General features: G+C 41.3%; 1 protein-coding gene across 4 annotated transcripts in view; it reads right to left on the bottom strand.

Moving 5' to 3' along the window:
- shroom4 (shroom family member 4) overlaps positions 1-25,445 on the bottom strand; it is an 82,929-nt gene that overhangs the window by 3,486 nt on the left and 53,998 nt on the right. For 2 of the 4 annotated variants that reach the window (XM_038731836.1, XM_038731838.1), the window contains 9 exons: positions 22,541-22,756; positions 12,032-15,002; positions 8,132-8,193; positions 5,924-6,799; positions 4,734-5,408; positions 2,607-2,736; positions 2,318-2,419; positions 988-1,158; positions 387-529 (listed from right to left, as the gene is read on the bottom strand). In XM_038731836.1, the coding sequence (XP_038587764.1) occupies positions 387-529; positions 988-1,158; positions 2,318-2,419; positions 2,607-2,736; positions 4,734-5,408; positions 5,924-6,799; positions 8,132-8,193; positions 12,032-15,002; positions 22,541-22,756 (5,346 nt within the window). The remainder of the gene's footprint in view (positions 1-386; positions 530-987; positions 1,159-2,317; positions 2,420-2,606; positions 2,737-4,733; positions 5,409-5,923; positions 6,800-8,131; positions 8,194-12,031; positions 15,003-22,540; positions 22,757-25,445) is intronic. The other 2 variants (XM_038731837.1, XM_038731839.1) reach the window with 1 other exon arrangement.

The following is a 25,445-nucleotide window of genomic DNA, read 5'->3' as shown; positions in this document are numbered from 1 at the left end:
ATATATCACGACTTTGAATATATTGCAGTTTAGTTTATTTAGTTTCTTGTTCCCTGTGACAAAATCTGCAACCCTCTGAGCCAAATTTTGTATACTTTCCTAATTTTGTGGCCAATAAAACATTTGCTTCTTTGTTGATGTCTTTGTGTTAATATGTCTGAATAAGTGTTACCTGTTTACAAAAACACAAATTTTTCAGACTAGAGCTTAATGGATATAAATGCTGGTGTATCAAATGTAAGCTGCATAGACCAAAAAGCTAGGAATTACATAAATATCCGGCAGTGTGAAGTAAATTAATTAACTGTATTTAGTTTGTGTTATCCTGCTATGGTGCACTCAAGAGACACATTTCCACTACAGTGGATGATAAAGTTGTACTGTACCTGTAGTCTCTGTGGTGCTCAGGGGAGAGGCAGCGGGCCAGCACCCGGCTGACGGCCTGCTCTCTGCGGTCAACGTGGTCCTTCAGGTCCTGAGCCTCAGACAGCTGCCTCATGAGCTGACGCTTCTTCTCCAGCAGGGGGAGCTGGAGGGCAGAGAGAAGGGAGGACAGCGGACAGAGATACAGAGATAAGAGTGGGAGTTATGGGACTACATTTAGTACATTTGCCGATTTGTCAAACAACCCAGTTATTATTTTAATCCCTCCTATTAGCCATCCTTCTTACTTTTCATCTTTCTGAATGCTTTTTTGTATTTCACCTTTTCTTTTCCTTCTTCCTGTCTGAATCTAGCTAATGTAACAGTGACTAAATGTACCAAATAGTTTAACAACAGATGCTATCTTGCCGTCTTTATCTCACTTGTGAAGCTCAGCTGTGTTGATGTACTATTAAGACATCATGCTGCAACAAAGGCTGAATATGATTTACATCCTTTAACTCGATGTTCTATCATCTAAAATGTTTAATACACATTCCTAGTGCATTCATCAAATTCGACAGACACTTCACCCCCTGCTGCCCTTTCTCTGGCTCTGCTCACCCTCTCATGGTGCTCTGTCTCGGGGTCCAGTGTGTCTAGTGTGGTCTCAACTCTCAGCAGCCTCCCAGACAGCGACAGCAGCAGGCTGACCACCTTGTCCAGATCACCGATGAACATGCGGAACTTGTCCACCTCATTGGGCTTACACACCGCCACCACCATACTCTCCACCTGAGGACGCAGGCAGGCACAGCACAGCTGAGTTCAAGGAAAAATTTGGGATGTCCCGATTGGCCTTTTTTGGGCCCCGATCTGATACCTATAACAATGGGTATCTGCAGGCAGGGTCCAATACTTATATTTACTTAAATGTAGATTAAATATGTATCTGACACATTTGAATAACAGCTGTAACGTACTAAAGCTGACATACCTTGCGTTTTATGATCTACTTGCTCCAAATACTTAAGTCCAGCTTTCAAAATATTAAGTTTATAAGTTTAAATTATTGATTTCAAATAGAAACTATGAGTGAATACATATTAAAGTGTCAGGAACACACTACTTTCTCCTGATGGCACCATTTTGCATCCCTTCATAGCAAAGCATCTGATGTATGAATTAATGTGGGAACACAAAATGGTGCAAAAGTCAAAATGAGTAAGAATGAATAAGTGTGACAGAGTTAAGGAAGGAGACTGATTAAAGCTCAAGTTTACAGGACCAATGTCCAAAATGTAAATATTTGCTGGTTTTGCTTCTTCGTTTTTACTATTGGTCGGACAAAACAAGAAACTTAAATATGCCAACTTGGGAGAAAATATGATGGGCTTTCTTATTTTTATATATTTATGGATTCATTAAGGATCAATCAATCATGACAAAAATCATCAGCAGCCCTAGGGAAGATCATTCCTTAAAATTTAGTTAACATTAAGTGCACATAATTGCACAAGTGACTGACACAGTGGCCATTTTGCATCCATCAAGGGGAAGCAAATTAGTAAATGGTGCAACAAACAACTACACTTTTGCTCAAAAGACTGGCGACAATTTTGAAAATAACTAATTTCAGTTTCTGTGTGAACATTTTGGGGGTTTTCAAAGCAATTTTAAAATATCAGCGCTGACTCACCAGATCTCTTTTCTGACATTAAATGGTGAATCAAAATCATAATTACTGGTTTATCTAAAGCAAAACCATGATTAGTTCCAGCTCAAATTAAGTGCTTAAATAAAGTAAAAACCAATTCTTTAAAATATAATCAATTATACGTTAGTTGATGGTGAGCTCCCATAACCAGTTTTGGGAGACACAATGGCACGAGTAAAAGCCAGTCAGTGACAAAACGAAAAGATGAATGAACGTGAGGATGATATTTTTCCCCACCTCCTCTCCCAGCTGTGCGTTGGCTCTGATGTCGTCCTGCAGTCCCCTCTGAGCTTCTCTCAGCACTCCCAGCTTCTTACGGAGGCTTTCCATCAGCTGTTTCTGCACAACAAAAGGAAAACTGTATAAAAACCTCAAAAATTGAAAGAACAGGCAACACGTCTCTCAACTTCCAATCATCATCATGTTAACTTTGACTGGAAAACACTAAAAAAAAACACAGCACACATAAAATGCTGATTTTCCCACACTGCCAGTTAAGTAGCAAGACAGTAGCAGCACGTGTTACCTTGTACGTCAACTCGTCGTCCTCGTCCCTCTCTCTGTTATCAGTGAAGTCCTTCATCTGCGACAGGAGCTGAGCTTTGGCTGCCGACGTGCTGTAATAAGAGGAACAGCTGGAGCTCGCACCAGACCGCCTGAGGGCACAGAGAGGAGAGTTTATTTTATTAACACAGAGATAAAACAAACTAAAGCGATAAAGCAGGCGCACAGTCGTAAAATACAGTGATTACAAAAGTACAAAAATACGAAATGCCATCAATTATCTGTGCTAAGTGAGACAGAAGAAAAACAAGGGGCACATGGAAAACATCTCAACTCCAAACAAGCGAACAAAACAACAGAGATAAGCTGTGAGGCCGAGTTGAAACTGCAGCAGTTAACAGAGCAAATGACACCAGAAATGACATAACAAAAACTACATCTGTTAAACTACAAAGAATATAAATGAATTCAAATGCATATATTAATTCATATACATTTACTTTCAATGGCTTGCAGACTGCAGGATAGACCAGCACTGTGTTGCACCAGCTGTGTGTTTATGTTCTCTCCTAAGTCAGGGCGTCAAGTCGACACTAGAGGTTTAGTAACTAAATCAGCCACTAGAACTGGTTGCACTAAGATTACTTGGGCAGAACCTCACTATTTTGGAGGTCAAGTCAAAGTCAGATGGCCAATCGACAATCAAAGATATGAGACCCATCATTAAGTTAAGGTGCACATTAGCTTTCTGGCTGCCATGAGCCCCTTGGCATCACAGCACATCATAGTAAGCTAGATCAATAAATTCATTACTGGATTACTGAGGTGCAAAATGACAAGCAATTAATAAAAAAATATGCTGTGGGGCGGAAAAACTGCAGTTTTATCATTAGTGAGTATAATTCTGTGACATTTTATGATTTGTTGCACGTGTAACTATTTAGTTGTAACGTAGAGTTACGTTGTAATTTATCTCCCTGGTGCAACCGCTTCTATTTTAGTAACGCATGAATCGCAACTTAGAAATAATTTACGTTATAACTGGGCTACGTTATTACATAGAGCTGGTGCAAAAGGCTGAAGCTGAACATGGAATTACTTAAATACTGCAATTATAAATATAAACTTAATTCCAATGTGTGTCCTGTTTATGTTGTTGTCTTCATACTTTTGTACATAATCCCTACTTGATTTATTGTGTATCTGGGCTTTGTGTATTATGTATATTTTGGCAAATACTTAATATAAATATTAAAGCACACAGGGCTCGTGTAAGTTTTGACAGACTCTTCTACTGTAACTATCAGTAATGCATCAAATGAAATGTTGCTTTTTACAGTTTAACAGACATTTAAATTCATAACTCAAATAAGAGTTCAGCTGCATTTCACTTTCACTGATCAAACTGCTCTCAGTGCGAGACATCGACTCACATTTCAACTGCCTTTGGCTTTCACTCTTGGTTCGTGCTTACATGCGAACTGAAATCTCAGCTGCCTATAGGGAGCTCTAACACTTCAGCTTCGGGTAACACATGAACTGAACATGTAAACCCTTTTAGTGCTTCAACTTAAACTGTAAATCCCATTTAATATTTGCACCTGCAATTTTTCCAGCAAAGCCTTTTGTAGTTTTAAATGTGGTTTTACCTATATTTGCCATATAATATAATGTATATTGATATTGGAAAAATATTCTTATTAATATTATGATATTAATTTAAACCGTATCACCCAGACCTATGTAGATGGAATAAAAGGAGACGAAAAGCGTGAAAGGTGAGAGGAATTAAGGAGGGCTTTTAATATATTTCACCCCATTTAGATATTATAAGGGAAGCCGTCTAAATTAACTGTCCTATACTGTCCTGTGATTATCTAAAGGACTTGTCTTTCAGTCATACATGTGGCAACAATTGCCCATCTGGCACCTGTGTGGGCAAAAACCTACCGCAGGGGGAGAGAAATAAGAAAAACTGGCTGTAGTAAGGTGCTCTGGAAAGGTTGTGGGAAAGAGGGAATAAGCTTAGTGACAAGAACAGTTAGGTCTTGTACAAATCAAATGGTCTGTGTAATTAATGCGCGACACACACACAGAAACACACATTCCACCACTCAGACTTAAGCCATGTAGTTCCCGCTCTGGTTACCTATCCAAGCTGTCGGTGTTGTGCTCTGTGCTTTGGTAGGCTCCTCTCCAGCTCTCTGTGCCCGACTCTCCCTCACTGCTGTGGGGGAAGAGCTCCTCCAGGCTCAGCCTCTCTCTGCTGCTCTCCCCCGCCTCCATCTCCTCCTCCAGAGAGCTGCTCTCTGCCCTCGTCCTGCTCGACGGCGAGGCATCGGAGACCGGTACGGTGTCGATGTCCGTCTCCAGGACGGTAACCGGCAGCGCGAAGCATGGGAGCTCACTGGTGATCGGCTCGTCCTCTGCTGGAAGTCCCTCGTCTTCCTGGAAATCATCAATGTCTGTTTCCATTGGGACGTCCAAGTCTGCGTCCAGGCTGTGTGCAGGACTTGGGCTGAGGGTCGTCTCTGATTCTGTTCCAGGCTCGGGGATCTTCTGCAGATCGACGCTCTGAAAGCCTCTGTTCATACGGAGCTGCTGTTGCTGCTGCTCGTAGTCGAGGGCGAAGTAGGATTCAGGAGGTAAAACCTGTTCGACGCCTCCGTTTTCTAAGACAGGTGCAGGAGTTGAGTCGCTATGAACTCTGGGAGACGGAGCCCTCTCCCACTCGGCTCCTGGTCTCATGTTGGACTGATGTTTGTGAGGCTTCACTGTTACTCTTTCCTGGTCGGGGCTGTGGCTGACGGTCATCTCAGATAAACTGCAGAGACACGGATACACTTTATTATCACATAAACAAAAGACGTAAGTTGAGACAAAAATGACCGCCTTGAATTGAATTGTGATATTCAGTTAAAATTAAGCCACTCAAGGACTCAAATGTGACTTAAAATCAATAACATTACATGGCCGTGACTTTGTCAAGTCAAATTCTAGTGAAATAATTTTAATCAAATTAAAACCTGCTGAAAATATTTTGTTGAATGAATTTAACTGCTGCAGTGATGTCACGGTGCACTGCAGGGTGTGGTCAGTACACTGTGACATCACTGCTGGGTGTGGTTACAGGCGCAACAGACTTTCTAACATTGGTCAGTAAAACAAACCTTTTCGGGTAAAGTTAATCTTTAATTATTATGTTTTCCATTCAAATCCTGTATTTTGAAAATTGGTTAACAAAGCAGGATTAACACACTAAAACTGCTTTAACTGTATAAACCGTGAACCATGTTCACATATCTCACAATGAATCTTGGAATATACCGCCTAGCTTACCTGCTCACACTGTTATCTGTCGGTGGTGGTGGAGGTAGAGACGATAAAACCTCCTCTCTCTCCTGCTGTCCGTCATATGTGCTCCTCGGGTCCCTCTCTCTTTGGGGCAGAGCCACCGGTCTGAATGCCCTCCGGGAAAACATAGGACTGGGCGGAGCAACAGTAAACGCCCGATCCTGGAAATTAACCTGATTCTGATTGGACGAGGCGTGGGAGATGTGCGGTTCCTGCGTGTGTGGTTGATTCTGGTTGGAAGAGGCGTGGGGAAATGTGCGTTCCTGGGTTTGAATTTGGCCGCAGCTGCAGCGCGGGCAGCCATCCGACACTTCCTGCCTCTCTGGAGGAAGACTGTAGGACCTCTGCCTGGACATTTCAAGTTGAGAGATGTGCGAGGAGGAGTGATTTGAATAGTGTCCTTCTAAGGTGTTGAAGGAGGGAGGGATTGAGTGAGGAGCAGTAGAAGAGGAGGAGGAAAACAAATTGTGGTGAGAAGCACGTCTGCGGTGGAACTGCTCCCACTTCGGGGGCGGTGGTCTCGGGGGAGGTGGCATCTTCTTCCTGTTTAGCCGGGCAGAGTTGGCAGCTTCTACTGCCCTGACGCCGCCAGCTCCTTCCTCCACCTCGCTCAGGGTCTGGCTGGTTGCAACAGAAATCGATGGCGACCAGCGGTTGCTGCTGTCGAAGCGGAGGTCATTTTCGGACATGGCTCGTCCTCTGAGTGAGAGAGGAACCGGTGGGGGAGCAAATGTGTATCCGTTGTGGTCATCGTTGCCGCTGTCAACCTGTCTGGGGCCCCATCGACTCTGGTAGGGGTGCTGATGATACTGATTAATGGTCTCTGGAGGTCTGGACTCACGTCTCCAGCTTGCGTAGTCCCTGGGATGTGGAGATTGGAGTGACAGAAGATAAAAAAATGATTTCTTTGTCAACAAGCAGAGTAAAGGGAGCAAGAAAATGCCCCAAAACTCAGACCACAGTCCTGATTCCTAGTTTATATATGAGTTTTGAGTCTTAAACTCTTACTAATAATAAATAAATCAAGATTCTTTTGTAACTGTAACTTTATTATTTACTTATTAAAGTAGAGATGATTATTTAAGTATGATTAAGTATGATTATTTAGGATAGATCAAGTGACACAAGATGATTAAAACCACTCTCATGCTATCAAGTATAGAGCTGGAGCTGGGACATAGTTAGCCTAGCTCAGCATAAAGACTGGAAGCTCTAAAAAAAAAACAATTTGTAGTTTTAGGTTATCGTTTTTGGGTTATAGTTATGATGTATAACCATTTGCTTTAAAACAAGAGACAGGTGCAATGACTGTGTGCAGTGAGGTTGCCAGACTGGTACCATCATGCCTGTACTGAGAGCTACACCAAAACCTGTGCTCACAGACCTCTTGCCCTGCACTGCCCCAAAGGTTTTACATTACTGTTTGTGGATGAGATTAAACAAAAGAAATTAAGTTTGTTAATTAGTGTGTTTTCATCTTTGGATAGAGCCAAGCTAGCCATTTCCCCATTTTGTCGTTATGCTAAGCTAAGCTGACTATACTGAACAAAATTATAAACGCCCCCATTCATCATGAGCTGAACTCAAAGATCTAAGACTTTCTCTATGCACACAAAATGTCTATTTCTCTCATATAGTGTTCACAAATCTGTCCAAATCTGTGATAGTGAGCACTTCTCCTTTGCCAAGATAATCCATCGCAGTGAAATTTCCACATTGTGAAACAAAAACAGTGGTTCAATTACAGAAAATTTGTCCTTTTTGCATTCCAGACTCAGTGAACTGTTTCTGTCTCAGGTCAAATATGAGTAGAGGCCCTTTTTACAAGCCATGCGTGTCCTAAATGTCCCTCTACATCCCAACATACAGGAATCACCATCCAACCACATATCATTATGGTCACATTTTGAGCATGGATGATTGGTCTGCACACTTAGAGCTCATTATAGTCGAATTACAGCCAGGCATGACTGAGCGGGATTTCCGCGCGTCAGTGTACAATGGGCCGACCCCACCTAAAGTCTCCAGACACTCACTTAGAGATGACGCTAATGTGTTTCTGTACTGCTATGTCAGTAAAGCAGAATCACAAATTTAGAGGATAATGTAGTGAGAAATATTTAATATGAGAAATATTTCATGTTTATATGAATGTGTGTCTATAGTTTATAGCTGCTAAAGGAAGTGGCTCACCTCTCAGTCAGGCTGTACTTCCTGTTGAGCTTGGTCGTTTCCTGTTGCCGGGCGGGATACGTCTGTGGAAGACATTTACAGCCGATTAATAACACCAAAGGAATGAAGGACGCCTTCAATCTGGTGCTAAGTGTTGGTCAGCACAGGTCCCTGCTGAAGGGAAGTGTGTGTGTTACTCCACCCTGCCGTGTACTTCAATGTTGATAAGATTAATAAGAGTTTTTATGCTTCTATTTTAGATCTATTTTTAGATTTCAAAACACGTTTTTTTATGCTTGTCTTCACTGAAATTGTTTTATATTGTGTGTCTCCTTCAAGGTCTGCAACTAACTAACGATTTTCATTATTAACCAATTATGTTCTTGATTAGTCATATAAAATGTCAATTAAATATAGATATAGAATAATTAGAGAAAAATGCTTCCCAGATCACTTGTTTTGTATGACCATCAGTCAAAAGCTCAAATACATTTTACAAGACTATGAAAGTTAATCAATTTATTGTTTCAGCCCTATCATTCTCGATGCTTTTGCATTCTTACGTTGAGCTACAAATTTTGCTTGTTTTGTCCTTCCCTAGAAGTCCAGTAAACTGCTTTTTTCCAGAGCTTTCAAATGTATCTCATGTTCTTCTTCTGCACATAGTTTGCTCAGCTGTCGTTGAGTTCAGATTATTTTGTCAAACTACCAGTTCCAAGGTTGAGAATGAACTTTCACGCTCAATTTTGTAACGTGTTAACTTGTTTAAAAGGCTATTGTTTAGTTACTATTACTCGTATTCTTATAAAACACACTAAAACCTCGCACAGGAACCAATTTACCCAGTTCGATCTGGGTTATTACCCCACCAGTGGAATTCTTAGAGAACTCACTGCACTCTCATTACTGGTCAGAGATACAGCAGCCAGTAGACCTGCAGAGGCGAGGATAAGCTGCACAAACACACCGGTGGGGTGTACACACACACACACACACACACAGATTCCTGTGCAGAGATATTTTCTAACTGTCTGCAATGTAAATCTGAACATTGAGATGGTATTTTTGTTGGAAGGGTAGGATGTGAATTTAACATATTTGGCCGTCACTTGCTGTCAACTGAGCATAAAATCCATAAAATGGTAATAACTGATAACTTTGTGATAATAAACTCTACACCACAAGTACCTGGACGACCCCCATGCATTTAAATTCATTCCATTGGGTATTAAAGGGGCATTAAGTAATTTATGACTTATTTGGGTCTCAACTGGTGAATAGCTGGAATAAAAGAACTACTAGGGCAAATGCCAGACTGTTTTTGTTTTTGCACAGAGCAGTGGCTTTTTGAAATCTTGTCTATTCCATTCAGTGGTCATCCATCTGAAAAACACCTTGTAAAGAAGTAACATATCAATGCAATGCAAAATAAAGTAGTAATAATGATTTTTTTAAATTTGCTCTTTGTTTGAGAGCATCAATCCCATCAACCCTCCACAGAGTATTTGTCCTTGTAGTAGTGCTGATCTAAGACTAGAGTCCGACCAATATGGGTTTTTGGGGGCCGATGCCCGACATTAAAGTGAAAAAGAGCCGATTTATGAGCCGATATTTTCACTTTAAGAATGATTTGGATAGCAGACCCCTTTACTGTATAAACTATAGGCCAATATTGAAAGCTGGTATGTATGTGGGCTATAAAACCTTTCCCTAAATGGATTATGTTAATAAAATCAATTAGTCTCAAAAAGTGAACATGTAAACAATTGCACATCAATAAATATTTTCTACTGGAAGGTGCAACTTTTTCAGCAGTCTGTAAACAGAGAGAGTGAGAGAGAATAAGCATGTGTATTTCACTTTACACATAATCTGCCATAATTTCAATGTAGCACATTAACATCTAGTTCATCCCTTTACCAGCACTCTTCTAACCAAAGCTACGAGAAACCATTTAACCACCATCGGTATAAATCATGCCGTCTAGGATACAGTGAGCTGCTGCTGAATGCATCTAATACTACAGGAATGTCTACAACGAGGATCTGCAACTTTACTACAGTGTTTCACATCTACGTCACAAAAAGAGGAGCTACAGGAAGCCGTGATAGATTCTTGTAAGTGCGTAACCACGAGTAACTACCAAAACATACACTGTCAATACAATATATGAATAATAATGATAAATGTGTTTCATTTTGAGTATAATGAGCATTGTACGTGCAACGTTTTCTGCACTGACCTTTATAAAATTAATGTCCTTTGCAAAAAGGCCATATTGCATAAAAGTGTGGATTTAATGTTCATGTAATGAGGTGAGATTGTACAAAATAATATAATTTAACAGTCTAATTTTGCCAACAACAATTCAACTGAACTATTTCCTAACATTTCTGAAAACACAGCTCGGCGCATCTCAAATGAGAGCCCACTGAGTGACAGACCACAAATAATAATGATAATAGCAGCCAGTTACATTTTTATATCATCACATTATGTTTCCTTCCTCTGTCCAAAAAACACACACATACTGGAAAATTGAAGCACACAACTTAATGAATGAACCTGGATTCCCCATTCAATTTAAAGTGGGAACTCTGTGTTTGAATTGTATAATGGAACTTTATACAGTTCTGGTTAAGTGGGTTTACATGCATGTGTGTATCTGTGTTTACCTGATATGCATATGCTTCCCTTTGCATGAGTGTATTTCTATGTGTTTGTGTGCGTTATCACAGCCTTGGAGTCCATCCAGCACATCTGTTACCAATAAAGATATTGGACGTTGTCAGCGGCAGATATGAAACAAGAATTCAACGCGTGGGGTTATTGCCATGGCATCAAACCAACAACCTTTCATTTGAAAAGGATCCCAATGTGGGAGAAGCTTTGGTTCAAGGCATCCCTGGGGCCCCAGCATGGCAAAACCACACGAAAACAACAAAACAGTGTCAGCTTGAACCAACTATCTGCTGAACTGAAGACGCATTTAGCCCAAAAACAAATGCAAGTTTGGCTTTGCTTAGTGTCAATTGCGAAGGTTGCTAATAGGTTCACAGGAGATTCAAAAGTTCAGACGAGGGGCTGCACCCCCTGCCAAGAGACTCGAATCATTTTGTGGTACAGTTGTAACCAAACGCCGCTATTATCGCTGACACAAGTGTGCCGCTGTTGCCCAATCTCCCTCAATTCCATGAGCTATTTCAATGATATGCTGAATTTTCAATGACAATTTCAGCCTTTGACCACATGCAGGATGCAAGTTCAACTTCAAACCAACCGTTCAACCGTGGAGCAACATCCAAGTGTGGCAGCTTGATCCCTTTCTGGGGCTGGTTTTAAAGAACCAAGATAGTTGTCAGTTTCCAGTGGTCATTTCAGTCCAAGACCACAATCTGATTTTAGTGAGCTACTAAGTTTATCTTTCACTGTGAAAGGTGTTAATTGGTTTCAGTGCTGCTGGGACACAAGCTGTTATTTAGCTTAGTCAGCCTGCTGCTGAAAATCGTTTCTGAGGCCAGCAGGCTTGTAAACATACTTCTTAATGGATGCAATTAGAACTGATAAAATGTTTCCCAACAGGACTGATGCTCTGAAAAATTTTCTTATCTATATTAAAAACCCTTTATCGGTAATGTTGATAATCACGTTTTGGTACACCTATGGCATGTTTGCAATGTTTAGCTCACCCAAATAAATGCAGTGTCTTCACGTTGTTGTGTGTTCATGTCGTGCAATTGCGCAAAATGCAGACAAAGCTTGGAAATAGCTACAGTCTGTGCGACCTACCGCATTGCACTTATTGTTGCCCTTGTGTGAATAAAATAGGTCCCAGTGTGTGTGTAAGTGTGTGTTCATGGATATGTTTTGCATATGCATTGAATATAACACTGAAATTTTGAGTGAGAGCAGCACACTTACCTCTGTAGGTGTGTAGCTCCTTCCTGTGTATCCCTGGTGAAGAGGCTGTTTGCTATCCAGGGGCTGGGAAGAGGTGTTGACTGGATAAAAAGCTGATCGTGGGACTTGATTCAGGGTTTGGCTATGGGGGAACACCTGAGGCTTAGGCTGGGAGTTGTGGTAGCTGTCACTGTGCTGGAAGCCTTGATTTTTTTCTCCGATTTCAGAACTGGTATGAAGGTCCTGATGTGAGGTGAGTTGAGCATCTTCTTCTTTTTCCTTCTCTCTTTCTCTCTGAAGCTCTTTCTCTCTTTCTTTCTTGAGACGTTCCTTGTCTCTGGCCCTCTCCATCTCTTTTTCTCTCTCCAAATCAAGCTGCTTCTCCTCACTTTCCCTCTCCCATTGTCTCACCCTGTCCTCTCGTTCCCTCTCCTGCTGAATCTCCCCCAACCTTGCCCTCTCAATTTCTAATTCCCTCTCCTGTCTTTCCTTCTCCTGCTGCCTCTCCCTTTCTCTCAACCTCTCGTTCCTCTCCTTTGCCCTCTCCTCCCTTTCTCTCGCTTGTTCCCTCTCCTTCTCTTTCTGCCTCTCTCTGCTGGTACTCACAGACAGCCTCCTGGCTTCCACAGTGTTTGGAAGCAGTGCGGTTTCTTGCTGAATTCCCCCCTGGTAGGAGTATCTTCTTTGGGCTGGGTGCTGACCGAGCTCCCCCTGGAACTCCAGATGCTGGGGGGGTTTCTTCTGCCTGCGACTTGACAGATTTGAGACATTTGATCCGGACATACCCTTGCTTGTCTCCTCGAAAAACTTCATTCTATCTGCAAATGGAAGTAGATCAGACTCCTCCATCCGAGAACAGGAAGCAGAACGGCTGTATGAGGAAGTGTATGAGGAGGTGAAGGCACAAACCCCATGCTGTGACCCTATGACTCCCAACACTCTCTCACCCACGACTCCACACCGTCGGTCTAGTTTGGGTTCTGGTTGGAGTTTATGCTCGGGGGTCCAACGCCAGCGGCGGGCTTTGCCAGCAGGAGCTGGTTCCTCCACAACTCGGATGCCAACACCAAAATTGGGCACTCCTGGGTCCACAATTTGAACAGACCTGGATGGGTTGTTGTTTTGAGAGCAGGTTGTTGACTGAGATTGAGTCTGCAAGACATCGTGGTTTGATTCCCTTGAGGTGCTTGATTTCTCGAGTGGTGCTGTGGTGCTGGCATCTTGGGGACCAACAGGGGAGGAAAATGCAACTTTGGTTCTCCTTTCCTGGGCAGGCAAGTCTGGGTCTGCCCCTTCCTCATTGAGGTCTGGACCCTCTTCCTCCTGAACAGTTTCCCCACTACAGAGCAACCCTCCTGGGCCATGGCTGCTTTGAAGCTGGGCTTTTTTCCTCTGGATCTCATTGCGGAGGTTGGTAGCAAATCGCTCACTACGACGACGGTTCCGACGATGGTTCCTGGACGAATTTGACTTCTTCAGATTTGCCTCTCCTCCTACAACCTCCTCTTTTTTACCTCCACTTCTGCCACTGTCCACTGCTTTCTGCTCCTCCAGTAAGGTATCCACACTCGCAGCAGCACTAAGAGGCTCAAAATCTTTCTCTTGTATAAGGTCAGAGCTCAACCTTCCCTGGGTTGACGTTCCAGTGGGGTTCCCTGGTACGCTCACAGAGCGGCCCCAAGGGTGGTGATTCTCAGTTGGGGGAAAGGGCCCACCATTTACACCCATCCCTTCCAGCCTCTCAAACGATCCTCGAACATCCTCCCCTTCCAAGAAAACAGATCCTGGGGTGGAACAACGGCTGCCACCCCATTTGTTTGCTGAGGCATGCAGGTGGTTGTGAGGAGCTTCCTGGTCTTCCCTTGGGGGCTGGAGTGATGAATGGGACCACTGGCTGCTGCAAGATGACAAGGAGCGATCAGGAGGGTTTAACGGATTGCAAGGCTCCAATGAAGAGCTGTCACTGTCAAACTGCAATAACTGGAGTTGTGTAGCGAGGAGCTTCTCAGGGGCGCTGTTCCGGTGCAGCCCCGTAGAGGAGAGCTTGGTCTGGGAGTGCATGATTTGAGACTGCCCTTGACCCTCCATAGAGGATTCTGCAGGTGAGGAGCCAGGAAGAGAGGAGGTTATGGGGACTAGAGATGCTGTCACTGGGTCAGAGAGATGATCTGAGGTGGTGTCTGAACTGTAGTCTTTATTAGCACTAGTATCACATCTGACATGTCTAATGTCCTTAGTCTGTCTTTGTATATAGTGCGAGTCTAATGTATCCTCTTTGAAATTCCCAGTTTTGTCACCTTCTTTTGGTCCAGGGAAGCCGTTATGAATTCCTGATACAACATTGAGAGAGGACTTGCTTTCATCAGGGTAAAAAGCAACACTAGAGATTTCATTAGGGGCGGAGACACAACGTTTGTTTGCGGCATTAGGGCGACTCCGGGTTGCCCTAAAACTGTCCTTCCTGGCTGGAGGCTGAGGAGGGTTCATCTTTCTTTCACCTCCTCTTTCTCCATTTCTTATGATCTCAAAGTCTCCTCCCCTCCGTTCCTCTTCATAACAGCAGGAGGAAGGCCTCTCTTTTACCTCAACAGGCCTTGATCTTGGCCTGGTTAGCGACCTGGACTTGTGTGCAATAAGCTGTGCCTCACCCGGGGCCTCACCAGATGAACTCCCCAGGGTTGAAGTATCACCACTAGGGTAGCCTCGACAAGCCGGCCCCAGGCTCTGGAGGAGATTATCCATGGAGCAGGCTTCACCGGGCCTTAGTGGCACTGCCGCGTAGTCGGATGTGTTTGAGCTGGCAGAAAATGAGCTGTAGGCAGAGTCTCTTTTGTTGTTGAAGAGGCTGGGGTCGACGGGTGAATTGTGGGAGTCAGAGAACGGCTGTGTGATGGGTGTCGGTGTGTCCAAGCTCTCCATGGAGCCCAGGGAACTGCTTCGGTCAGTGGAGGAGTAAGGTCTGGACAGCTGACCCCACTGCAAGGACAAGTCACTGTAAAGACGTGGAGACAAAGAAGATCAACTTATGTGTTTCAAAAACAGACAATCTTCAGACAAAATAGGCAAACTAATGTCACCCAAGTCTTATGGGAATACGCATCTGTCATTGTTCTCTGACATTTTATTGAAAAATCTGAGCTACACTATAGACCAAAAACTTAAAAGAAAGTATGCCATTTCATTAAAATCAAAGCAACACTGAATGTTCCCTTAGCAAAAATCATGTGGTTTCTTTCTAAACAGTATGATGTTAATCCTTGATTGACAGAATGGTTAGCGCTTTTAGAAACCGCATATAATAAGTCAGCAATAAGTCTGCGATTCTCCCCAGAGACATATACAGTATATCATTCTGGCATCCAGTTTTTGAACTGTACAGCTGGGGAATCTGTTTTCTATCAGTCCTGAGCCAAAGATCCACGGCAGCCCCATGTGTTTTTAAAGACCCCCGGAGGAAGCCTCTTAAGGCGGAGAGGGATTTCCTCCTCATCAACTCCCACTGCCTGGAGTCAAAATATCTAAATCATCTCTTGATTCCTCTCTTCCTCTGTCATTCCTTTCTTCATCTTGTGGATTCTTCCTGTCCCATCTCCTTTACATCAAACATGGATTCGTTCAAAAATGATAACCACTGAAAAACATCTGAAACCTAAATATTTAAACATGTTTCCTTTTACTGGATAGTAGGTCAGTTGAGCTTTGAACTGATTATATGACATAATACTTAAAAATACAGTAAATCACAAGTCAAATCAATTTCATTTATACAACCCAAAAACACAAATTAGCACCAGAGGACTTTACAATCTGTACAACATATGGCACTCGCTATCCATAGATGGTTAAACAAATAAAGGAAGACTCCTCAAAAATCCTTCAAACCTCAAGAGAAACAACAAACAGACATGCAATAAATGTCATATATACATCAAACAGTGTGGTTGCTCAATAGGCTGAACTGCACGCCATGCTACCACAATATCCCTGATTTAAATCTGACCTGTGACCTGTTTGCTCATCAGCCCCCTTTTTCTGTTCACTTCTACATCTGTCTAATAACAGGCCAAAAACACCAGAAAAATCTAAACAAAGACAAAAACAAAGGGATATAAGGAACTCCATAACAATCCAAAACTTCTTAGAGAAAACCACATCAGGCCAAATGACAGGGAGTTTCAGCATGAGGAGAGCTTAGAGAATGAGGGTAGAAAAATATTGCTATCTATAGCTCCAGAGGGTTAGGGGCACCCAGTGTTTAGTGCTTGGATGAAATCTAATCTGCAAAGGCTGCAACAAAAATGTCTGCAGATATTTTTATTTTATTGTGGTATTTATTTTTCCTATAAAGAAGAGTGGTCACTCACCCTTTGTATTTCTTTGCTGTCTCGAGCAATAGGGAAAGTTGCCAAAGAGACAGAAGAGAGGTCAAAAAAGAAGAGAGAAATTTCTAAAGGACTTTGATATTAAACCAGTATGAGGAAACAACCAGCATACTATCTTCCAGCTGTTTCTGTGGTATTTGTGGTTTACAATCCACGCAAAAATCTGAAAACCAATGTGTTTTGTTACTCTTGTATTTTACCACAACTTACTCTTATGAAAATATGATTATATGCAAATGTACTCAAATGTTTTGGTGGTCTGCCAAATGTGTGTAGGTCATGTGTATTTATGCACTTACTATTAGGCACTGGATAAATTCCACGAAAGCATACAAGTGGTTTTTAGCTCATGTAATATAAATCATGCATGCTTTTTACCACAGCTATTTTGCAAATAATGCTGCTGTGTTTCAGAAAATAATCCATTTGTTGGGGAGCCATTGGTTTCCATTAATTTTTGGGGGGGTAAAAGAAACAATTCAACTCATTACTACTAAGTCTACTGCTTATCTACCACCCCACCTTGTTCTCCTCCTGTATTGTCACGAAGTGACAGAGCTCCCTCTCCTCTCACTTCTACCTGTGAGAGAAGACGGAGAGACGGTGCTGCCAGATGAGCCGCTGACTTAGGTTACTTTGAGCAGCATGCAGGGGAATTTAGAAGCCTGCATATAATAGACTTTGAATATTTCTCACATCCCCCCCTGATGGCCTGAAAACTCACTAGATTTGTTGCTGGTCGCTTTTTAGAAATAAAGTTGTTGAGGGTCTGAAAAGGGCAGGCAGCAGACCAAACCACTATAAGGGAAATGGAGGGAGGAGAGGACATAACAAAACTTAAAAACGCATTAGACTCATAGTAGAGAACAAGAGCTGTTCGCCGTTTGTGTACCAAATCCATAGACCCTGAAACCACAACAGTGGTTATATTTCCATTTTTAAATCAAAACTATTGCTGGGGAATATCAGTAGTCGCCGGATATTGGTAGGAAATTATATGATCCTTACATCCTTGATGAGTTGAGGAATCCATGTCAGTCAATGTCAAGTCTGTGTTCATTTTTGTAAATGTTCTGTACCTAAACTGCACAACCACGCATTTTTAATGTAACATCAACAGACATTAATCCAGAATGGATGTTCGCTATCAAGGCTGGATTACCAACCGGGAAAAGTGGATAAATTCCTGAGAACCCAAATTCACAGAATGGCAGTTGGTTCTGGTGATGTGATCAGATGTAAAGTTGCACCTATAAAATAAATTGTCGACTAAGACTCCCCCACGACCCTGTACGCAGGATAAACGGTTGACGATGGATGGATGGATGACCAGTCCTGCGTTACTTACATGTTGCCAACCAAAAATTCCTTGTAGAAAGGCCCTGTGTGAAAATCTAGTTATAGAACCTATATCTATTATTTTATACTGTACTGGTACTAAATACAGCTTTGTTTAATGAAATTGCCTGAAATTAATTGACACGCAGAAAACCTGGGGCTGGATAATATTTTAGCATAGTACTGGAGTGTTATTGGGTATCTAATAAAGCTGCCATGCATAGTGCGTACTCCACTTAATGAGAACTTGAAGGCAACAGGGTAAATTATACATTGCACAAGCAAGCGATTCAGCAAGTTTTAAGAGATGCTTTCTTGCTTTTCATATTGTACTGGAATTAATGGAAAACAATGGCTGCCTGGAACATTTGTAAATGGTCAGAAAAGTAGTACAAATTTTATTATCTGCATGAGAAAACTGTCTTTGAAGGAAGTGAGCAATGGATGAGAAAGCCGATGCATAGATTTGACCTGGGTGACAGAGAGGAAGAGAGCAAATGAGACGGGAGCTGGACAGGAAATGACTGTCACTCTTGCCCAATCATGTGGAACATGTGAGTGTGAGGGTTAACACAGATAAACCTGCATGTGCGCGCACAAAACATACACACACACACACACGAGGGGATATGTGTGCTCAGACTGATTGGATTCATTCTCAGCGCGTCACTTACATACAGACACCATCACACATCAGCTGAGAGCGATGTGAGAATGCAGATGGCGCACCCTACATATTTTACATAAACAGCACACACACTTGCTTAGTGTGGAAATGAATACACACACATATGCAGACTGTACAAAATGTCCCTCTCCTTCACACAAACACAGTTTATTGAATGTCTTCCTCTCTTTGTCCACATGTTCATTGTCCAGAGTTATGCAGGCAGCTGTCTCTCTCTGTGTGTGTGTGTGTGTTTGATGAAATCAGGCTTTATAAACTGTGGGAATAAGAGACCCACACACATACACATGCGCACACACCGCTATCTAATCCACGTGGGACTTTTAAATCTAATGGTGGTACATTATATCACTGATTCTTATCAAAAGGAGAACAGTACAAGGCACTGACGTACCATGAAACTGACAAAGACAGAAAGGCTATTTTTATTCTGTGCGTCAATATACCGCTTATAGCAACTTCCTCTTTCCTTTAAAGATTACTATTTAGCTCTGTGAGATCATACTCTAATACATGGACCACTGTACTTTCATGCCCTCTCTTCGTTTAACCTGGCTGGAAATTTCAGTCTTTTGTCCCAGTTGTTTCACAGTTATATAAAAATATCCATTATTATATTTATAACAATTAGCTGTGAAATTGATTAATCAATAAACAGTATAAAAAAGGCAACTATTCAGGTAATTGATTAACAACTCCAGTCTTTTTTTGACTGTTAGTTGGTCAAAGAAGGCATTCGGGCTTTGGGAAATTGTGGTTGGCATTCTTCACAATATCCTCACATTTCTATGGACTGAATGATTACTTTATTAATTATCATTGAGGTTTTTAAATTAAAGCTCAAGACCCACCTATTTACTGCTGCGTATGAGTCCTAAGTTGTTCTTATTTCTGATGTTTTTGTATAAATGTGATGTTTTATTAGTTGTTTTATTTGTTTTTTAGAGCACTTTTTTCCTGTAAAGCACTTTGATTGAAAGTGTCCTATAAATAACTGTATTATTATTAATTTATTATTATTTATTACGACAGCACACCATATGGCTTCTTTTTGGACAAAACATTTAAAGCGTGATTGTATAAATTCTGAAAGAAGAAATAAACTGTTCCTCCTACAAATGAAAAGTTGAAAACATTAGCAACACAATAAAATAAACAATTGCTCAATTCTATACATTCATGGGTATTGATGCTATAGTCTCATTTTATTTTATTTTTAGTTTATGGTGGCAAATATTAGCACACTTAAAAAAAAACATGTGGCTAGTTAACTAACATTATTTAGCCAGTTTGCTGACTGTGCTACTGTTACACTATGTTGGAGCTTTTATCATTATCCTGTACATGTTCATGTGTTTTGGGGTTCTCACTATAAACATACAAAACAAAATGCCCATAAAAATAAAAGAGAAGCAACTACCCAGAATCATTTGGAACAACTGCAACACTATTTTTGCACATAATATTATTAAAATCCAGTGCACTTCTGCGTGATGTATTTTGTCAAAGCCATTTTATTTTACCCTCAAAGGTTAAGCAGTGTAATGGTAAGCGGTCAAGTGCAGTAGGTCTCAAACTGTTTAGTCAAGGATCCCTAAGCTGACACAAATTAGACCCCGGACTCCCATATGACATGGTTTTTCCCAGGGACCCCCATCTGATAGGATTGTCTTTTAGATATCTTATTACATACAGTGAAAAAACAATAACCAAAATGGTCATCCATTCTGTCATTGTGTTACTTATGGATGGAATCATAGTGAAAATAAATTATCCCTCTTTTTGCTTGGAGCCCCCTCAAGGACCGCTGGGACTTTGACAACCACTGATCTTATGGACAACTTAAATTTTCACTGGGGGGTTCTGGAGGTGAATGATATTAACAATAATGGATTACATTTATATAGCACTTTATCTTAGATTCCAAAAGCATTTTACAGTGAACCACCACCGATGTGCATCACCCACTTGGGTGATGCACGGCGGACATTTTTGCCAGAACCCTCACCACACATCAGCTTGAAGTGGAGAGGGAGGATTACATGTGTCACTGACCAGTACGTCCACAAAAATATGAACCAAAAAATCGTTTTATTCACTAATATTAGCCTTTTAGCAATGGTTTAACACACGCTAAGGCTTGAATGGATCTCACACAATAGCCATTAGTTAAAGAGGCGGTATTATGCTTTTTGGCTTTTTGCCTGAATATTAGTTTCTGTTTGAGCACTTAGGCTCAGTGAATGAATGTGTGTGAATGGTGAATGCAGATGTAGTCTAAAAGCGCTTTGAGTGGTCAAAGACTAGAAAGGCGCTATACAAATACGGAGCCATCAAAACCACCAGTGGAAAAACACTGAGCTGCAGCACACCTCTCCTCTCCCTTCCAAACACTAGCTACCCTCCAAGCAGTCAATGGACATAAAGTTGTTTCTGTGATGTAGAGACAGAGCTCAGTTAAAACTTTATGGATGAAAGCCTACAGCTGAGTCGAAGCTGTTTACCGGCTTCTCACGACACGACCTTCTCTGCTTCTGATTGGCTATTAGTCCTTAACTAGGAACTGTGCATGTGGAACTCCCAACAAAGATCATGTAGAGACAAGATGTTTCACTCCATGGCTAAAACGAAGCCTTCAACACAGGGTGAAAAGAGGAGCTGCAGCAATGTGCAGTATGACAAAAAATTGTGTGTGTTTTTTTTTTTTTATTAAACCATGTAAACCTGTTCTGGTACAACCCCTAAATAGGATGGGAAAATGAGCTTAATACCACCTCTTTAAGACTGCTACAGTAATGACAGCAATCACAGACCCGTGAAACAAAACAAAAACAGTCAAAAAAGTGTATATTTCAAACACTAATTGACAGCATTTGATTTCATTCTTCCTATTCAGGCAGACAGAAGCTCAAATCATTGGTTATAACTTTGGATTGTTTAAATGGATAGACCAATGGGCTTCCTGCGTGGGCTGTGTTGACATTAGAGGGTGATGTCACCTGATTCCTACCAACAGTTGGCTTTTGGGGCCGAGTCACAGGGACAAAAAACCCCAGCAGTGACCTAGAGACAATGTCCTATTGAGTCATAGGCTCACTGTGAATGATTGAAACCTAAATGTGGACATTAGGCAAGTGTCTTTGTTGTCAAACTGAAGCAAGGAAGTGGGCAAGAACAGGATATATAGCTTATTTTCCCAAATCAAATTCTATCAGTGGATATAATCACAATTACTAGGACTTTTTTTTATGAAAGAGGCGTCAAATCAAAGCCCAGAGAAAATTAGCTGAACAGGAATTAAACTTCAGCTTTCATCAATTGTCATTCAATTAATAATGTCACTTTTAATGCAAGGTTTGCTTTATAAACATGTCAGTCGTTTGTTTTTATAAATAAAATATTATTACACTGTCAATGCTCTTGTGAAGTGTTGTGAATCATTCATTGACCTAAAATAAAACCTAATATAATATATTAACTATAGTAATCTGTATAGTATAGAGTGTCTAGAGATAACAAATTCTCACTGCCAACTCGTCACATATTGACGCTTGGTCAAGCCCTATTGGCGTCACTTTTTAACACCCTGGGTACCCCTTTAGCACTATTTTTATTCACATTTAGATCTCCGCAGTCATGTTAGCAAAAATAAATATGCAACATCCGGTTATACTTCAAAATAATACTTACTAGTACTTATTAACGTTGCCATTTTAAAATGGCACATTGTTTACAAAGTGAAACGTCACAGTTCTGTTAGGTTTAGGCACCAAAGTAGGTTTTGGAATAGATCACGGTTTGGGTTAAAATAACTACGTTAAGTACGTCAACTAGCTTTCATTACTTGCTTAACTTCAATAAAACAATTTAATGTTGAATTTTTGTTTCACACGGGAAACAAACACTGGTTTCCTGGTTAAAAGTCCGGTTTCTGACCCTCCATCCACCCCAATCACCTCCTTACTCGTCTTTTATGTTAAATAAATGTTGTGATGTTTTGTTTTTTTTAACTACATAAATAGAGAGTCTTTCTTGTCCCAAGAGGGAAATGGCTTAACAATTTCATGAAAGACGAGATCAGTTAAGAATCAAATATTATCGATCCGAGTGACGTCTTCTCACCTGTTGTCAGTTGTGTGCCAGGGTAGTGTGTAGGGGCCGGAGTGGAGCTGCATGGCAGATAGAGGAGGAGGAGGAGGGGCGAGAGGAGGGGAGTCGGCAGTGGGGGGGCAGGGTGGAGTAGGTGGTGGAGTTGGAGGAGGGGGAGGGGGAGAGAGGGGCGGCTCCGATAGCTTCGCCAGGTGCCAGGAGTGAGGCCTGATGAGAGGAACGCTGCGCCTGTAGAGGTGAGAGGGGGAGACTCAGTCTTCGAGCAACACTTTGAGCCCCTTTAAATCTCCCATTATAATGCATCACAGAGTTGGACTGTGTTAGCATCTGCTGTGCCTTAATTATACTCATAACTCACATTTACAAGCACCACTTGAGGGCAACGTCCCAAGTTTGATCCCTGTGGACCTTTGTTGCATGTCATCTTCCTTACCCTGTCCCCATTTGTCATATCTGTCTCCACTATCAACAACTGAATAACGACAATAATCCCCAAACCTCCGTCTTAAATGCTTTAACATGATCGTGCAGTTGGCAATTTATTATGTACCCTGAACTAAAACAGACTTCTATTAATCCTGCCTTTCTGAAGGGTATAAAATCCAGTTTTTGATTACTAAATTCAACTTTGCAGTAATTCTGGAGGATGAAGTTGAGATTTATTGCGTTATACTAAGAAGTGTTCGTAAAAGTGTGTCTACCCTCATGGTTATAAATGGGGTGGACAAAATATTAGAGACGGAAATATGGATATATATGTAGCTGCACTGTATTTATATTTTGTTATTGTCCAGATGTGCCTCTGACTACATTAAGAGGTCTTTTGTTTGCATCTTTTGCATTTACAACCAGCATTTTTGTTTGGGGGTCAGCAGTAACCTGGGTATTTTCATGGACACTGCCACATTGTATTCTACCACTGAATTTGTTTTAGATTTACGGTCTATTGGCACTGACAGCAGTTGAGAAAGGATTTATGATTTTTTTTGGCTTTATTTAATTAATAAAGGTAAACCTTGAGATTATACTCATATATAAAGAAGGCGCTGTGGTGTGGTATTTCCTGCACAAACTCATCAAGTCTAACTGTATAAATGTGCAACATAGATAAATGATGGTTGTCATCCTTTTCCCCTGACGGCTAATGTAATTTCCTTTTTATACAGTAGGTCAGTTTTTCCATTTTGCAACCTCCTGTTGTTTGACCACAGGATAACTTTACCCCCAATTCAAAGCAACATCGTTTTTATTTGTCTAAATATGATGATTTACCCAGGAAAGATGTCTAAGGAGACATCCTTATTTGCAACCACAGTGGTAAGTGTCTTGGAAGATCAGGGCTCACATAAAAAAGCAATGGTACCTTGCCAACCCAAATTCTATGGAAACAGCTTCCTACAAAGTAGTGTGGCCTTCTACTGGGCTGCCATTAAAAACACATCTAACATGTACGGTAGGTTCTCCAGTTTGATTTGAAGCCAGACATTCCAGTGTATCCCATGATATTCGCTAATTCCCTTTTACAGACTTCCGATCTAATATGCTAGCCGCCAGCTTCAATTCAACCCCCTGCAGACAGCGTGTGTGTGTGTGTGCTTGAGTGTGAAACAGAAAGAGCTTCTGAAAAAGAGTTAGAAACAAGGACAGACAGAGAAAAAGCACAGTCAGGTATAAATGTTCCTTTCTCCGAGTCTCAATGGACCTTGATATGGATAACCAGTTCTCTCAGATTGATCCACAGATGGGGATATTGCTGCTGGATGGAAATAAAGTACAGCGCATAACAACAACAAAAGTTGTTGACATTACTTAAATTTGACTTTGACTGCCTTGAGACTTTTCTCATCCTCTCTCGGTTCCTGTCTCAACTGAGATTCATCAAGACCCAAACTTGATTTGGACTGGTCTCAGTGTCTTGAAACTGGACTTTCACCTGACTTTAGACTTGACTTGGACCTGTCTCAGCTGTCTTAGGATTTAAGTCTCTGGCTTGACTTCAGTTTGCCTCGACTGACTTGAGACTTTTCACAACTGAATTGAGACTTGACAAGACTAAAACTTGACTTGACTGTATTTTAACTTAACTTGGATTCACTTGTTTGACTTTACATTTAACAAGATTTGAACTTCACTTGAGCATGTCTTTTTTTGATTTGACACTTCACTAGTCTCAAACCTGACTTGTCTTGATTGATACAAACGTAATGAGACTCTAACTTGACTGAACTTGAGACATAATTCTTTCATGGGGACTGTCTCATCTTACTTCAGACTTGACTTGGACCGGTCTCAACTGTCTTAGGACTTTGCCTCTGACTTGACTTCAATTTGCCTCAACTGACTTGAGACTTGACAAGACTCAACTGACTCGGACTCATCGCAATTGAACTCAGACTTGACAAGACAAAAATTTGACATGGACTGACTTGATTTTCAACAGTATTTTAACTTTTAACTTTCACTTGAACTTATCTGATTTGGCGCTTGACTAGTCTCAAACCTGACTTGTCTTGATTGATTTGAGACTGAACTTGGACTTATCTTGATTGACACAAAACGTAACGAGACTAACGTGACAAGACTTGTTCTTGGATGGGAACTGTCTCATCTTACTTCAGACTTGACTTGGGGTTGTTTTGGGACTCGACTGGTTATGACTCCTTAAACTGAAAGTACAAAAAATGTAAAATGAGACAATTCTGGGTATTTCAGAGAAACACTTTGAGGTACAATTTTAGGAGAGGAATGTGGGTCCTGGCACCGCGAGGCAAAGGAAAGGGCCATTTCAGAGTATTATTGTTTATGATAAAGCAGGAGCAGGGGAACCATTTCCAAAATAAACACTCTTGTTTCCTGGTTCTGGCTCCTTAAGAAGGATTTCAATCTGAGCCCACTGATTGTTCAACTCTGCTGACAA

The sequence above is a fragment of the Micropterus salmoides genome, unplaced genomic scaffold (genome assembly GCF_014851395.1).
Source record: "Micropterus salmoides isolate LMB-PRFRI ecotype aquatic unplaced genomic scaffold, ASM1485139v1 Ms_hic_scaffold_2, whole genome shotgun sequence".
Taxonomy (NCBI): domain Eukaryota; kingdom Metazoa; phylum Chordata; class Actinopteri; order Centrarchiformes; family Centrarchidae; genus Micropterus; species Micropterus salmoides.
Note: the sequence above shows the minus strand (reverse complement) of the source record. Positions and strands in the feature narration are given on the sequence as shown.